This window comes from Oryctolagus cuniculus, chromosome 13 (genome assembly GCF_051225735.1).
Source record: "Oryctolagus cuniculus isolate XC-2025 breed Fujian yellow rabbit chromosome 13, ASM5122573v1, whole genome shotgun sequence".
In the NCBI taxonomy this organism is placed as follows: Eukaryota; Metazoa; Chordata; class Mammalia; order Lagomorpha; family Leporidae; genus Oryctolagus; species Oryctolagus cuniculus.
The window spans coordinates 22,996,033-23,013,719 of NC_142879.1; the positions used below are offsets into that span (position 1 = coordinate 22,996,033).

General features: G+C 54.0%; 1 protein-coding gene across 1 annotated transcript in view; it reads right to left on the reverse strand.

Moving 5' to 3' along the window:
- PLXNA2 (plexin A2) overlaps positions 1-17,687 on the reverse strand; it is a 205,654-nt gene that overhangs the window by 106,236 nt on the left and 81,731 nt on the right. The window contains exon 4 of the mRNA XM_051821302.3: positions 4,441-4,575. Within this exon, the coding sequence (XP_051677262.1) occupies positions 4,441-4,575 (135 nt within the window). The remainder of the gene's footprint in view (positions 1-4,440; positions 4,576-17,687) is intronic.

Genomic DNA, 17,687 nt, shown 5'->3' on the forward strand with positions numbered 1-17,687 from the left:
TCATGTGGGTTCTGTGGAACCCTTGTTGGTTCCTGCAAGAGGGTTGCCACGGAAGAGTGAGTCTGGTCACTTCCTGGCTGCTGTGGTTTCTGTCTCGCCACACAATCTCTCTGCAAGTGTGCTCCCTCCATGGTGCCCCCTGACATGCAATCTCTCTGCGAGTGTGCTCCCTCCACGGTGCCCCCCGCCACACAATCTCTCTGCGAGTGTGCTCCCTCCATGGTGCCACCCACCACCCCACAATGCAGCCAGGGGGCTCTGCCCAGAGCCTGGGCCAGGCCCTTTGACCTTTCAGCTGTGAGCTGCATTGACGTCTCCTCTTTGTGAGTTACCCAGCCTCAGGAATTTTGTGCTAGTAACAGAAATGGACTAACACGACCTCAGAGCAGGAATACACGTAACCAGAACCAAACCAGCATTCTGGCTCCCTCGAGAGAGACCTCAGCCTTCGGGGAAGGAGCTCATAGCACACAGGGCCACGTGAACCCCTCCCTTGGCAAGTTCTCTGGGTTCTAACCTCAAGCCCATTTCTTGTGCTGTAGCTGTTACCTTCTCCGGAGGGAGGAGTTGCAGGCCCAGGATCTTGGATCTCAGATCCCGGAGAGACTTCAGGGCTAGATTTATCATCTCTGTCTTTAAAGATGGGAAGCGAGGGGTCCAGGTCAGCCAGAGATGGAGGTGAGGCTGGGACTCGGACAGGGCTTCCCAGCTCAGGCTGAGGCCTGCTGTGGGGCCACCTGCCACTTACTGTCCTCCTAATCAGCCCTAAGAGCCTCACCCTCCTGAGTCATCTGCACACAAAGAGTGAGAGCCGAAAGGGGCTACACAGAATTCTACCTGCATCGGAGTGGCAGGTGAGGCAGGCAGAAGAGAAATCCCAGCTACTGTCTCAGCCTCACCTGGCCCTGACCTGCCCCGGGGCTACAGAAAAGTGAGATGGGATCCATTGCAGCCTGGCCCAACCCTGGCTGTTACAGGCATTTAAAGAGTGGGCCAGGGGCCGGTGCTGTGGCGTAGCAGGTAAAGCCGCCACCTGCAGTGCTGGCATCCCATATGGGCACTGGTTCGAGTCCCGGCTGCTCCACTTCTGATCCAGCTCTCTTCTATGGCCTGGGAAAGCAGTGGAAGATGGCCCAAGTTCTTGGGTCCCTATACCTGTGTGGGAGACCCAGAAGAAGCTCCTGGCTCCTGGCTCCGGATCGGTGCAGCTCTGGCCATTGCGGCCAACTGGGGAGTGAACCAGCGAATGGAAAACCTCTCTTTCTCTCCCTTTCTCTGCCCCTGCCTCTCTGTAACTACCTGTCAAGTAAATAAATAAATCTTAAAAAAAAAAAAAAAAAGAGTGAGCCAGCAGATGGAAAATCTCTCTCTCCCTTTCTTTCTGTCTTTCACATAAATTAAATAAAGTTTTAAAAGATTAAAAAAACGAGAGCTGGGATATGAATCAGAGTATTGGCTTTCAGGGACAATCCTGCTATAAGGGTTCTTCCAGAGGTCCACTTTAAAATGCTGCTTAGGAAAAAAAAAAAACAACTACGCACAAATTTCAAGATTTCTTGTATCGAAATAAAAACTGACTATCTTTGAATTCCAGTTTCCAAGAACATTTTGCAGTCCCCTCCCATCTGCCCCTCCCAGCTCCTGTAAATTACGAAGGAGAAGGGTGAAGCTCTGAGGGCCAAATGCTAGCAACAGCTGGCCCAGGCCCAGGGCACCATCTCCCTGGCTCCTGAGTGCTCTCCTGCCACGCATCACGTGGGTGACTGTGCACACCCTGTGCTACCCGCCAGCTGCTGACGGTCCGGCCTCCCGAGCTGCTCCTGGCTCTGTTCCTGACTCAGCCCCAGGAAGTCACCCAGCTACCTATTTCTACAGGATGTACAGGTGAGGCCCATCCAGGTGACGGGCCTCAGAGCACCACCACAGAGCCCCCAGGCTTTGCCTCCTGATTGCAGCTCCCCCTGGGCCAGGGAGCTTCCCCTATTATAGCTCACTTGAGCAGAGACAGCCCGGTGGCACTGACTCAAATTCTCTCCACGTCTGTGCATGGCGACCAGCTGCTCCTCACCCCTTCTGTTTGGTGTAGATTGCAATGACAAGTGGGCCCCTGAAGCAGAAGCTGAGGATGCTCTTACCCAAGCTATGTGGTCCCTTGGCTGGGCCAGGGCAGGTGGCATCAGGTGTGGATTCAAGAGGTCAGTGTGGTCCCTGAAGTCCACTCCTCAGCCTCCAGCCCTGAAGTAGCCCCTATCCTTTGGCTATATTTTGAATGCATTTTCAAAAAATATCCCATGTGAGAGAAAGAGGTGCAACAAAAATACGTGCCCTGATATGCCTTCTCAGTCCCACAGAGGCCTCATTGGTCACTTCCATTGCTACTTCTTCCTGGCCACTTCCCTGGGCTCAGAGAACACAGCTCAGACTCCAGGGCACCGGCCTGGTCACCTACATGGGTCAACACCTGGCCACCCGCCCTCCTGGCTGTGTGTGTTCCTGCCCAAGCATCCAGGGTGGAATTCGCCAAATGTCAAGGTGGTGGGATTGCTATTTTATCTTCTACAATACTGAGCTTGAATTTGTAGGATGAACATCTACCACTTTTATCGCTTAAGAAAACCCTTTGTGTTTAAAAAACAAAGAGTAGAGAAAAAAGCAGATGATTTATAAAATTCAATCCAATATTATAGCTACCTGGATACCTGTCTTTCTCCCTCAACAGAGTGTAATCAACCAATGGCAGCGACCAAGTCTCACTGACTTGGATTTTTTTTTCCCTTTGGACAGGCAGAGTGGACAGTGAGAGAGAGAGAGACAGAGAGAAAGGTCTTCCTTTGCCATTGCTTCACCCTCCAATGGCCGCCACAGCCGGCGTGTTGCGGCCAGCGCACCGCGCTGATCTATGGCAGGAGCCAGGTACTTCTCCTGGTCTCCCATGGGGTGCAGGGCCCAAGGACTTGGGCCATCCTCCACTGCACTCCCTGGCCACAGCAGAGAGCTGGCCTGGAAGAGGGGCAACCGGGACAGAATCCGGCGCCCTGACCGGGACTAGAACCCGGTGTGCCGCCGCCGCAAGGCGGAGGATTAGCCTAGTGAGCCGCGGCGCCGGCCTACTGACTTTGATTTTTCCAGTGCGTTGTTCCACATAAACATGTCTGACTATTTCATTGGGATGATGGGCCACTGTTCATTTCCAAGACTCTCTGTTCCACTCCAGGTCTAGCAGAGCTGTCTCCAGCTCCACCGAGTTCCCATCTGGACCTGTTTAGGCCTCAACTGCGGGGACCACATGAAAGAAGGTGAGCAAGACAGGTGGGTTCAAGAGGCTCTGGGTGTAATTTGCATGCAATTAGCATACGATTTGTGTCATCTACTCGAAAGAAGCAATTTTCCAGTTAGAGCTGCATCACTGCTTGCCTTGATGCTGTCATGTGCCTGTTCTCCCCTGCCTCACTCCATCAGCTCGCTCCTCATCCCTCGATTCAGATCCCTTATGTTTGGAAAGAAAGCAGTGGAGGGAACTCTGGGGAGGGGGAAGCCGATCACAGACTGCGGGAATCCTTGCAGGATATGGTAAAGACGACGCGGGAATGGGGAGGCCCCTTGTGAAAGCTCGCTGGTCCTCCGGCCCCACTCGGCGTCCTTGGCTGCTGGGACAGAGCCACGAGCCTCTCCTCCTGCTTTGGCCTTTGCCATCCTCATCCTGCTCGGGCAAGTGACAAGAACACCGCTGCTGCTGGGGAGCTGCTAGCCACTGGCCGAGTGGGCGCAGTGGACTCTGCTCAGGTCTGTGCCTTGCCTTCTGGATCTCCGTGGATCCTCTCTCTTCCCGCTTCTCCCTCCAGAACAACAGCTCTGCGTGCGTTGGCCTGCTCTCTGCTCACCCACAGTCAGGGCAGATACACCCTGAGAGCATGGAGGGCGGAAGTCTGCTCTGCAGGGCTGCCCGTGTCTGCAGGCAAAACTTCAGCTTCCCAGAGCTGACCAGCCTCTACCCTGCACCAGGCTGAGACTCAGGCCAAGATGTTTATCTCCTTCTGGGGCCTATCTTGGATCTGTCTCTCCCAGGAGTGGGCCCAGCCTGGAGGCCTGGATTATTTACACCTCCTTGGCTCCCTTGAGCTGCAGACTCCGTGGGCCTGAGAGCAGTAAATCTCCCTCCTAATCACACCAAGCTGCTCTGTGCAGTCTGGCCCGTTCTTGCGGGGTTGTTCATCACTCGCCGAGACAGGGGCTGTGGCCTAGACAGAAGCCTCCGGGAAGTGGCTGGCCCCCCGGCTGCCGCTCCCTGGCTCCCTGCAAAAGCCTCCAGGGCCGCTGCTTCCCACAGGACCCCCGTGCGGCAAGCCCAGAGCTCGCTCTCGTTCGAGGGAGCTGCTTCTGAACAGAGGTGACAGACGATCGCGGGGTTCCCTGGACAGAAGGGACACTGTCAGCACTCACCTGCCTCTCCGACATGACGTACAGGTAGCGCTGGTCAATGGAGAAGGCCATGTCCCTGAGGATGGGGCTCCCGTCCTTGAGCACAGAGACCATCTCGTACTGCACCCCGCCGTGGGGAGGACCATCCGCCCGGATCTGCAAGGGAAGCAAAGGCGTCCTCAGCATGTGGGCCCAGCCCTCCCCGTGGGCGCCCGACCTCGACGGGGATCGGGTCGCTCGCAGGCAACCATCCCGCATCCCCCGCCACTACGCCACAGACAGAAGCACCACTCTCATCCGCTGGCCCCATCCTCACGGAGCGGACTGCTTTCCCAAGCTTTCCGAGAGCGCTGGGCCTGGGATTCCTGCGCAGGGTGCTTAACTTGCATGTGCACAGATGCTCTCAGGACTGATTTTGAGCAGCTCAGTGTGGCAGTCTCGTTCGCATCTACGTACGTTTGTAGCACCGTGGGATGTGTGGGCATGCAAGTGAGCCTGCGCATCTGCTCGCTTACTGGTGGCTGGGATGGGACTGTCAACATCTGCATGTAGGACCCTTGCCTTAATCAGGTGCATAGCATGGAGGATGGTGGGTAATTCTCCAAAAATCAAACAGCTGGTGATCTAGAGAATCAAGATTTTCAGATCTCAGGCAAGTCTTTCTCTGTGCACAACACGCCCCGACAGTCTTCAAATCCAGCTGGTGAGATGCGGTAAGCCAGGACTGCTGGCTCCGTCTCTCTGAGCCCGTCCCAGGAAAATAAGTCAGACAGGACTTGGATGTCACTCGTCCTGGCGGCACATCGGACTTGTCTGGGCACTTTCACAGAAGATAAGTGCCAAGGCCGGATGCATTCGTCAGAATCTCCATGGGTGGGGCTAGCCACGGTCTTGGGGTTTAACCACCCCCACTCCCCCAACCCACAGATTGAATTGGTAGCCAGGATTGAGTAACAGTGATGTAGTCCAGACGTATGAGTGCACGCCGACCCTGTACAGAATGCTGGACAGCAACAGGGAGCAGTCCCTGAGGTCACCTGCAGAGGTGGCGGCTGGCAGGAAAACAGTGACAGTGGATCAATACACCCTACCCCAGCTGCTTTCTGTCAGCCTCTGCCCGTCCAAGCACCCTCCTGACCCAGCCCCACCTCCTCCGGGAAGCCTCCCCAGCTTCTCTAATGGCTAATTAATTGCTCCCTTGTGGATGCCTTTATTTCTACAGACATTTGTCCTGGGATTATAATCAATTGATTTGTTCATTGTATACGTCCCAGCGAACACGTATTGACTACCTACTGGAACTGTTCTCTAATTGCTTCAGACGCACGCGGGTCCCGTCAGCACTTTGAAGGCCGGGGTAGGTTTGGTATTTCTCCTGTAACCCTCTGAGGGCCGGCACAGCCTGGAAACATGGGTGGTGGTGGAGAAGAGGGAATGCCTGGGAAATTCTTGTTGTGGGGCCGCGAACTGTGAACTCACTGAGGCAGTGTAGTGTTGGATCAAAGGGAGGGCCAAGGACTCGAAGACGAAGCCTTCTCCTCTTTCATACCCTTTCTCATTCTTTCCTGTGCACCTGTCTCTCCCCCTGCACATTCCTCCCACCACACTGAGAGCTCCGAGAGCAAGGGACCACGCCAAAGGTGGACCCAGGTGCCGGCAACCACGGGCAACACGTAAGGAACGGCTGGCCTCTTCCTTTTGCCCCAAGCTCTGCTCGTGCCCTGTTTCTGCCTAGCTGGTGGGCTTCCTGCTGTCCAAAGTCAGGGCTTTGGCAGCTGCCACCAGGCCCCTCCTTCCAGGGATGGGGTCAGTGGCCTGTTGTGTTCATCCTCCAGGAGTCAGCGATGACGTCACAGGGGCTGAGGCTACTCGGAGATCCAAGCAGGAAGAACAAGTGTCTCTGGCTGGCAGAGGGTCCCAGAGTTAAAAGGGCTCTCCTTAGCTTTCAGAGCAGCCTTCTCCCTTAGGTGGACACACCCAGTGTCTGTAAGACCCTGAGTGGAAATGGAGGAGCTTTCAGGCCCCAAGGGTCCCGGGCTACAAGGGGAGCTGGGGGGAAGACTGAGTGTCCTGACTTCCGGCGGGCTTGTCCTCAGCTTTCTGTCTCCAGAAGAGGGGTTCAGGCTCAGCTTCCTGCCTGGGTCCCCACTGGAGAGCAGAGGTCTCAGAGCCCCTGCCACCCTCTCTGTGACGGCTGCTCCTCCCCAGGGAGATGTGAGCCTCCCTCAAGGCGCCACCTAGCTCCAGAGCCGCAGAAGCAGACCTCCCTGCAGCCTGGCCCACGGCCCCCTTGCCTCAGGAGCCTGGCTGCCCTGTGCCAACAGCAGCAGCCACCTGCCACATGCCCAGGCACCCACCACGTGCCCAGGTATCCACTATGCACCCACGCACCCCAGGCACCCACCATGCGCCCAGGTATCCACTATGCACCCACGCACCCCTGGCACCCACCATGTGCCTGTGGCACCTGCTATGCAAGGCCTGGTCACCAAATCAGAAGGAAGAAGAATGTCCCAGTTCTGGCCCGTCCTCTGGGGTCCATGGGATGAGACTGTCCTTGAGGCCAGATTAGCACTGGAGTTGAACCAACTAGAGACAACTCAACATCACACTGCTGCAACCAGTTAGGGCCAAACCTGACCATAGAGCGGCCTAGTCAGAAAGCCTTTTAAAATCTCTGTCTGCAACCCCAATCTTTAAGCAAACCAGTAGAAGCCAGTGTCAAGTCCACACAACTCTGAAACATCAGAGCTCAAACCAAACCAGAACAGATGATGTAGCTGGTGCTGGACCCGAATGAAACTGTCCTAGCTCGTTCAGTCTGAATCCCCGGGAAGAAGGGCAGTACTGACCAAGGGAGTACTGACCACCCCCCTGACCCCTTACTCCATGCTGTCTGCCGAAAGCTTGGGGAATCCATGAAGATATGCATGGGAGGTCAGAGAAATGGAGAACAGGGGTGTAGGGGAATGAGGTGCGCTGGGGGCTGGCGAGAAGGCAGGAGATCAGCCGTGCAGCCGTCCCCACAGGGGCCACACACCGGTGTAGGCAGAGGACCCGAGCACCCTGCTCTTCCCTGACACTGTCCTACCTGGGCTTGAGGTCTGCCCAGCAGCACACTTTCGGGGAGTGGCCTCTCTCAGACTCGATTTCCCTGCCTGGATCACAGGAGGAAGCACCTGTCCAGTGCCGGTCTCAGGAGAGTCACAGGTTTCTAACAATGGCCAGAGCTGCCAGAGCGTTGGAGCCTCTCCATCCAGGTGCCAGTCAGTGGGGTGCTGGGGCTCAAACCAGCTCCAGGGGACCCGCCCAGAGGGACACAGCTGGCCCAGGGAGGGCCGAGGGAGAAGAGCCCATTGCAGTGAGAGCCCATGTACCTCCTTATTTCTGTCCTGGATGGACAGTTGCCCCCCTCCTGGCTGGGCACGGGATGGCCAGTGGTGAGGGGACAGTCAGGGAGTCCCTAAACAAGACTGAGGTTTTGAAAGCCACCCAACTGGGCCCAACTGGACCCACCCTGTGGAGTCACACAAAGTAACAATTCTCCTTAGTGTTTAACCTGGTGTCCCCAAGGCACGTAAGAGTGACCCCAAGGACAACAGCACACTGACATAGGCCAGGAATGCAACTCACAAGCAGCCACTAGCAGACCAAGCTGTGCAGTCCCAGCATCTGGTGGAGGAACCTGGAGCTGGGGCACAGGAAGAAGGTGGCCGGGGCAGGTGCCACGGGTGCCACGAGCCTATTTTCCTGGCTGGGTTTCTCCTCGCCCAGGAGGCTTGACCACAGTGGGTGTGCAGAAGCTAGCAGCACCGGGTGTTGGGATGGGGCTCAGAGGCAGGTTGCACAAGAAAGAGGGTCTGCTAGAGGAGAGGGCCAGGTTCATGAGGCCTGCCAAAGACAAAGTGCACCCACACTGCTACACATGGGGACTGGGGACTTCCTGTTACTAAGAATTGACAATAGAAGGGATGACCACATGAGACAGTCATCCGCCTGGGGGGCGGATCTCTAGCACCCAGTAACCCCCTCTGCTCATGGCACCAAGTGGCCCTGCCCAGGGGCAGTGAGAGAGACTTGGTGAATGTGCAGAGGGAGCTGTTCGCCAACTGAATTTCACAATAGCCACCACCTCCCTTGCTTCTCAATGTGCAGGCAGAGTCGGAAGTACGGAACAAACACAGCACATTTAATCCTGGCAAGGACCCCCGAGGTGAATGCTATGATTTCCCATTTTGCAGATCAGGAATGAGAGTCAGGCAGCTTTCCCAAGCCACGTGGCTGAGCAATGCAGAGCCAGGGTCACCCACGGAGCCCTGGTTGTCAGCCTCAATGGGACTCTTGAGAGGACGCAGAGAGTGGCAGGAGATGGGCCGACTGCAAGTCCTAATTCTCCCCCATCCACTCTCTTCCTTCAGACCCCTAGGCCCACATGGAACAGTGACCAGTGACGCATCCAGAACCCAATTGACAGGGGCCTTGTTTCCGGACGAGGGCTGTTTTGGGGCGGGAACACCGGTGGTAAGCAGCGTCCAGGGGAGATCACCTTCCTGTTGCCCTGGTGAACAGGCTTTGCAAATGAGCAGGAAATAGCAATCTGGTGGTGTCTCCCCTCTAGCTTTACCTTTTAGGTTTTTTACTTATTTGAAAGGCAGACACACATACACAGAAGCGGGGGGTGGGAGGGAGAGAGAGAGAGAGAGAGGCCACTCTTCCATCTGCGGGTTCACTCACTAAATGCCTGCAGCAGCTGGGGCTGGCCCAGGCGGAAGCCAGGAGCAGGGAACCCCATCCAGCTCTCCCACGTGGGTGGCTGGGACCCATCTGCTGGAGCTGTCGCTGCTGCCCCCCAGGACGCGCACTGGCAGGGAGCAGGACTCGGGAGTGGGGCTCAAACTCGGGCACTCGGGTATCGGATGAGGGCGTCCCAAGCAGTGTCTTGACTGCTGCGCCAAATGCCCATCCCTTTCCTTGAAACCACAGCTAGGGCTCTGCAGAAATTAATGGCGGCCTCTTTACTGGAACACCAATGAAATCAGCAGAGCCAATTAAGTTGTCTACCTGCAGGCCCTTCCAAACTCTTCTGCACTCATGGTTTCTCTAACCCCAAATTACGGCGCCCTCACTCAGCCTCTGAACTCTTCTCACCACCTTGCTATTAGTAGGACGAGAATGGGCAGTCGTGGGCATTTTATTTATTTATTTATTTTTTATGAGAGCTGCTACAAAGCAGTGGGCTGGGGGACTCTTCCTCTGGGCGTCTCTGTAGCAGGGAGGCCGGTGTGACAGGCGTCAGCAGGTGGAGGGAGGCACAGGCTCCCGTCTGCAGGGCTGGGACCCAATCCCCATTCTCTTAATTGCCTGGGTGACTTCAGGCAGACACTTGACTTGTTTGGATAATAGTTTCTGTAGCTGCCAAATAAGGGCGGCTGCTCCTGTCCTTCCCAGCTCAGAAAGGATATTGTGAAAACGAAATGAGTTATTAGCTATGAATTTCAGTACTGTCCACCGCTTATTTATGACGTGCTGCCTGCGAGCTGGGCCTGCGTTAGGAGCTGGGGACGCTGATAAATGATCCAGCCGCCTTCACTAACATGCAGGCTGTGCTTGTGAGGATGGCTTTGCGTGGGGGACCCAGGGGACCGTGTGGGGAAGGGGCAGTGCCCTACCTGGCCTGGAAGAGGCCCTGGGGGAGGCTTCCTGGGGAAAGCGAGGCCCCCGATGGAGCGCGTAAGTGGAAATGTGCATGTCTTTGGAAAATGTGAAGTGTGATATAAATATAAAGGTTCCAGCCGGGCTGGCTGGGGACTTGCTCTCTCAGACCCGAGCGTTTGGAGAGGAAGAGACTGACGCTGAGTTACTGAGGGCTCCGCACGAATTTCAGTGGAGCGGATCACCCGCTGCCCGAAAATCCCCTCGGGAAGCAGCCTCGTTACGTGGTTCCATTCCACTTTGCTCGGGACTCTGTGTGGCGGATGTGTGTGTGTGTGTGTGGTGTGTGTGGCACGCGGGTATGGTATGTATATGCATGATTGACATATGGTAGAGTATGTAAACGTGGGTTCCGTAGGTGTGTGTGGTATTTCATGTGTGTGATATATCTATGCTATGTGTATGTGTGCAGTATATGTTATGTTGCATGTTTATGTGGGTGGTGTCAGTGTGTGGCACATACATGTGGATGTGATGTGTGTTTATTGTGTTGTGTATGTAGGTATGCATGTATATATGTATGGTGTGTGTGGCGCATATACATGTAGGGTATATGTGTGCAGTGCGTATGTGAACACGTGTATATGCATGTGGTGTGTGGTGCATAAGTGTGCACTATGTGTGGTGTGTAAGTGTATGGTATGTATACTTGTGTTGTAAATAGTGTGTGGTGTGTATGTATGTTATATATATATGCACACCAACTGTATATGTAGTATGGATAGTGTGTATGTATATGGCAAATGTGCATGGCCACATATATGTGTGCAGTGTGTGGGGTATTGTGGAATGCGTGTACATGGAGCAGGCGTAGTACGTGTGTTTATGTGTGCATACATACATGTTGTGTGTGATGCGTGTATAGTGTTGTGTGGTGGGAGTGGCATGCACATGTATGTAGCACGTGTGTGTGTGTGTGTGTGTGCATGCTCCGGCATTTAGAGAGGGGAAAGGCAGGGAAGGCCTGGTGTCACTCACACTGAAGCTGGGAGTGAGTTAACGAGAGAATGTATTTACAGCTGTGCATTTAGTGCTGCGAGAGGATTCAAGCTGAAGTTTATTTTTGTAGAGCTTCATGACCCGAATTATTTATAGATTGAAGTCTGGTAAATTCAGGCTCTGAGATTCTTCCTCCCTCTATCTTGCACACACAATCTCCCACACACCCATAAGCGACAGCAGCGGCAGCAACTTTGGGGTGCCTGGAGCAGCCCCGCCCTCGGAGCTGTGCAAACGCTAGCCAGCCAGGCATGCAGAGTCACAGCTCAGCAGGTGCTGGATCCCTGGAGGACAGCTGGAGCCCAGCCCTAAACAGCTTGGATAATTGGAGGGAGACACAAGGGCCTGAGGCACTTGGCCTGTGGGTTGCACTCGGCCGGGGAGAGGAGAGGAAGAGGGGAGGCGGCCCATGACCTCCTGTCTATGACGAAGAAGGTCACTAAGATGCGCTCAGCTTTGAGAACTGCTGCTGCCCGCACCCCTGCACACACAGTCACACATGCACCCACACGCGTGCACATGCATGCACTAGCGCACACACATTCACAACACAGATGCTCTTAGCGCTGGTCCCCTGTGAGTTGTTGCTCACACACCAGGGCTTTGACACTGGAGACTGACATTTCCCTGTACAACTATTTCTATTTCTGGGAATGCTAATTTCTGCCCTTGTTATTCAACTGGGCATAAGGGTGCACTGCGCTCAAAACCCCCGGATTGCAGGGCCAGGCCTTCAGGGCCAGGCCGTAGAGGGCTTTGTCTTGGGGTGTGGGGAGGAGTCTGCAGAGGAGCCACTTCCCTGGACTTGCCCATCTCGGGGCAGCCTGAGAATGAGCAGCCTGGCTAGGAAGCAGAGTGGACGTGTTGTGCCTTCACTGAGCAGTTATTATGAGTAAGGCAAGGGTTTGGGGTGTGGCGGGGAGACTGGCTAGAGGGGGTGCTCCAGAGGCCTCTCTGCTGTCTCTAAACCAGGGCCTCTCTGCTCCTCATCAGCCCCGGGGGACAGCCAAGCAGCCCCTCACCCACAACACCCACGGAGGCCTCCACCTCACGCCTTCCTACCTGCACTGCCCTTCGCAAAGGCCCCAAGTCCCCTGCCCCGGGGCCCCACCCTTTCCCACTCAGGGAAGAGTGACATCCGCCAGGCCCGGAAGCAACAAGTCGCAGAACTCCTGGTTCTCATGGAGGGTCTGAACCCCCAGGGCAGGTTAGGGCTGAAAGCTGGCGAGCCATGAGCTGCCCGGGGCAAGGCAGGGACGCAGGGCCAGGCCTTGCCCCAGCCCCACCTCTCAGCACTGCCCCAGTGCTAGGTTTGGGCAGGTCAGGAGGCTCAGGGAGGAAGGCACAGCTGCCAGGGGCAGAGGAAGCCCTCAATTGTTCTGGGAAACAATAAGACAAACACAGCGAGGGATAGCGAAGCATTCAGCAGCCCCAGATGAAATCAAATCACGCAGCAGCGAAGCAATAACTCACGTGGAGCGCGCAGAGTTGGGGTGTGGGGGAGGGGTGGGGAAGAGGAATTAATAAAGAGTAATGAGGAGCTTCCGCCAAATCTGAATCTTTGTTTACTCAAAGCAGCAGCCGTGTGGGGGCTCGGGGTGTCCATCCAAACACCGCACACAGGTTTTGTTCCTGGGCACGCCTGTTCCTGGGTGGTTTCAGGAGGCAAGGATGTCTCTTGGGCATTTGCTAGGTGAGGTGATGGACAGCCAGCCTGTGGGGTCACGGGTAGGGGGTGCAGCCGTTCTCACCACGCTCAGCAATGGGTGGGTCCAAGGGTGGAATTAGTGTGCCCCCAGACAGGCCAGCTACCTTGGAAATGTCCGGTCCCACTCCCCGCGAGGGGTCGGAAAAGGCACCGGGTGTTCCTTGGACTGGATATATGTGGGGCTTTTCAGTAGCTCATCTCTCTTTATTAATTCAGTTCATCATATTTCCTGAGTGTCTATTCAATGTCAGCCAGTGCACAAAAGGTTAGGGGGGAAATGTGATTAAATTTCAAAACTGTACGGGGTAGGTCTGCCTGCTTTACGGAATAAGAACTGTTCAGTATCTGCAGGGCGCATGATGTGGTGCAGTGGGTTAAGCGTCTGTTTGCAATGCCAGCGTCCCGTATCAGACAGCAGATTCAAATCATAGCTCTCTGCTCAGCTTCCATTCCAGCTCCCCGCTAATGTGCCTGGGAAGGCAGCAGAAGATGGCCCAAGTCCTTGGGCCCCTGTCAGGGACATGGGAGACCAGGAGGGAGCTCCTGGCTCCTGGCTTCAGCCTGGCCCAGCTCTGGCCATTGTGGCCATCTGGGGAGTGAATCAGAGAGTGGAAGACCTCTTTCTGTTTCTCCCTCTCTCTCCATCACTCCGCCTTTCACATAAGTAAAATAAATCTTTTAAAAAAGAGAAAGAAGTGTTAAGTATCCACACCAGGATCCGCAGGTGGTAACAGAGCGACCCTCAGAGTTGTGTCTGCCTGATGCCAAAGCCTGCACTCTTTCTCATTCTGCCTCTCCCTGGGGGCTGCGGTTCTCCCTAAGTCACACAGGAGCACAATGCCTGCTTCCAGACCAACAACTACACTAAAAAGTGCTGCGTGCCTCTGCAGATAAGCCCTGGGGAACAAAACAGATCCTACAGCTGTCTCTGCCAGTGTGACAAAGAAGGCCACCTGCAGTGTGGAAAAAGAGCAAGGGCTGGGGGCCTGAAGAGTGCTATTACCCTCCCTAATTAACTCATTCTTTTCAAGGGTCTAGGATCACCCTGAGTTTCTAATCTGGAACAGTCATCTCTTGCATTTGCCAGCAGTGCCCATGGCATTTCCAGCTACAGGGAGGGGAGATAGATTCAGGGCTCTGGGCACTGCTGGCGGATTCCGGGCTTGCGTCTGAATGCAGGAGACTCGCTGAAAGGAGAAGGCTTTTGAAAAACCATGGGGCATGTGTGTACCATGTGGCAGAGTCGCCTGGTAACTGGGGAAAGGGAGATGGCATCCACGCCTCTGTATCTTTCTCCCTGTTGCTCTCCGCTGGGGCTGGGCCTTTATTGCCTCTTATCTGTGCTCCTGCAATAACCTGAGAACTCTCCCTGCCTCCAGCATATTTCTGCTCTCGTCTATTCTACCCAACACAGCCAGATTAATCGTCTTAAAACACTTATTTGATCCTGCCTTTTCTGTAGGCAAAATCCTTAAATTTCAGATATTTGTAATTTTCTTTCTCTTGCTTATCTCAGTCTCCTAATATTTTATGATGAACATACACTACTTTTAGAATATAAAAAAAGTAAATCATTGCATACAGTCCATGCACACACACAACACCTGTATTTACACTCACTGGTAAAGGAGAAAAGTTGAGTCTCCTCTGTTTGTCATTTGAGAGTACCTTCTTACTATTTTCCAATTCTGTCCCCCTCTTTTTGGTCTTTATGTCTTTGCTCCAAAGTGAAGAGGCAACCAACATAATAGGAGAAAATATTTCAAACTATGAAACCAATAAATCATTAATATCCAGAATCTATAAGAAGCTTAAGAAATTCAACAACAAAACAAATAATCCAGTTAAGAAATGGGCAAAAGAACTTGAACAGGCATTTTTTAGTAGACGAAATTAAAATGGCCAACAGCCACACAAAATGCTCTGGATCCTTAGTCATCAGGAAATGCAAATGAAAACCACAGTGAGGTTTCACCTCACCCCAGCTAGAATGGCTTTTAAACAAAATCAACAAACAGTAAATGCTGGCAAGGATGTGGGGAAAAAACGTACCCTAATCCACTGTTGGTAGGAATATAAACTGGTACATCCATTGTGGAAGACAGTATGAAGATACCTCAGGGATCTGAATATAGATCTACTCTATGATCCAGCCATCCCACTGCTGGGAATTTACTCAAATGAAATGAAATCAGCATATGAAAGATTTACCTGTACTCCCATGTTTATTGCAGCTCAATTCACAACAGCTAAGATATGGAATAGACCCAGATGTTCATCAACTGGTGACGGGATAAAGAAATTATGATATACATACACTGTGGAATACTATTCAGTGATAAAAAAAATGAAACCCTGGTTTTTGTAATAAAGTGTATGCAGTTACAAACCATTATGCTTACTGAAATAAACCAGTCCCAAACAGACCACCACCATGTTCTCCCTGATCTGTGGCAACTAACAGAGCACCTAAAAGGTAACCTATAGGAGTGAAATTGACATTTTGAAATTCGATGATCGTTTACAGCCCCTATCTTGACTGTTAAGGAACAGTTTTTTTTCTTCATACCATTTGTTGAACTCTTTACTTACTGTAGGATTAATATGATGAGTATAACATAAGCTGAAAATAGATCTTTGTAAAAATTAAGAGTGGGAATAGGAGAGGGAGAAGGAAGAATGGTGGCAGTGTGGATGCGAGGGGCAGGGTGGGAAGTATCACTATGTTCCTAAATCTGTGTATATGCAATACATGAAATCTGCATACCTTAAATAAAATTTTAAAAAAGAAAATCCTCCTAGATCTTAGGTATCTTTCAAGACCTCACCCAAATGCCACCTCCACCATGAAGCCTGCACAGAGCCCTCCTTTGGATTCCCACAGAGCCCAGCCTGGTCCTTGTGAACACAGGCAGTCAGCTTTCCGAGGGTTGTTCAGTTCCTGGAGAAAGAGACTAGGACGTGATAGGAAGGCCCGGGCGCCTCACTGCACTCCGTACCACCAAGCACATGGCAGACTGGGTGTCACCACGCTGACCAGGGGAATGCAGCCTGCTGCTGAGACTGGAGAGCAGTGGGGCATCATTCGGCTCACGCTGACTTCACCCAGATGGCTACTAAACATCACGCCAGGGGCTTCCCTCCCACTTCCTCACTTACTCCTCACAACCACCTGCTGAGGCAGCCACTACTAATGCCCCAGGTTGTAGATGAGCAAACTGAGGCATAGGGGCGGGAGAACTTCCCCCAGGTCACTCAGCTGGCACCAGAAGGGCCAGGATGGACGCGCTGCTGGGCTCTCCTTTTCTGAAGCCGCGGTTCTCTCCTTCAGGTAAATGTTGGAAAGCAAAGCGGCGTCTCGCTCTGCACCGCTCCACCCATCCTAAATCTCCCCAAACCTGCCCGGAACCGCCCTGCACACATCTGGTCCTGACAAAATCATTTTTCTGGCTCCCCACGGACAGCTAAAAGCACTTAGGAGGAGAGCACGAGACCACTGGAGATGCTGGTGTGACCACAGCCACAGGCCACTGTGGCCGGAGCTCTTCTGGCTCAGAGGCGGGCAGACGGCCAGGGTGGAGGTCCCAGAGATGGGGTCAGAGCTGGGGCCTGAGCTGCAATGTAAGGGGGAGGGGAAGACCCCCTCCCACCCCTGAAGTCCCCACGTGTGCTCTGGTCCATTTGACTTCCTGGGCAGAAGAGACAGCTGGGGGAGGGTCCCGCGCTCGTCAGATTCCCTTGGAGTAGCTGTCGCCTTCACACTTCTCCCCATCTCCCCTCCCAGGGCAGAGCCTTTAATAATGAGCTGCTTCATGACAACAGGCCCCCAATTAATTCATTGCTATTCTTCTGGGGCCAGACCATCCTAATCAAGGTGGGGTGGGGGAGGGGTGGGGCGTAAGCGCTGTCTCCATCTGCTTGATTTGCCACGGCGGCCAGCTCCGCTCCCCGCGCCCTGCTCCGAGACTGCCCGGTCACCTTGTCCTCTTTGCCTGGACACCTGCTTCTCCACTGTGCCTGTCCCTCCTCGCGTTGACTCCCCACAGCTGCTGGGCACAGCGCCAGCTGCACAGTGCGGGATACAGCACAGCGGGCACCAGGATCTCACAGGTGAGAGCAGGGGGGGGGGGGGGGGGGAGGAAAGGGGGGAGGAAGCAGGGCTTGGCCTTGGCCTTGGCCTTGTGAGGAACAGACTCTATCCTGCCATTTCTCTGAGCTTTAACAGAGCATCCATGGGCTCAACGGTTAGCAGAGTGCAGTCTGCATTCGTCTAGGGCCTTCCCTTAACCCTCCCAGCCCCCAAGAGGCTTCCACTCCCCGGGATGCTCCTGGACCTTGACAGCCACAGCACTGCACCCACAGAACCATGCAAGAGCATGAGCACAGAACTAGCCTAGGGATAACGCGGAACAAAATGAACTTAACCCCCAGCCAGATCGCACTTGGAGTTGACAGAAGTTAAAGGCTGCACAGGCCCTGTCTCGGCAGCTTCAGCATGAGTGTTCCGGTTTCTGTTCTAGAACTTTCCTTCCTATAGGTGCTAATTGTCAGGGCAGGCTGCATCGTCACTCTCTGGGGCGGGGCCCGCACACGGGCACCCAGCCAAGGGGGCTCATTCTCTTTTGCCTCATCTACAAAACCGACAAAGTCAATCCCGGCTGCAGCAGAAACACGCCATATGGAACGTGAACGCGTCTGGGAACCTGAAAGGGATGTGTGAAGGAGACGAGGTTTTGATCAATTTACCTTCAAGCCACAGACTTGGGTGGGACCAGACTGAGCAGAGACATCAGGTGGTGGGGGAATTCTTCAGGGGACCATATGGGCAACTGGTCAGACCCCCCTCTCC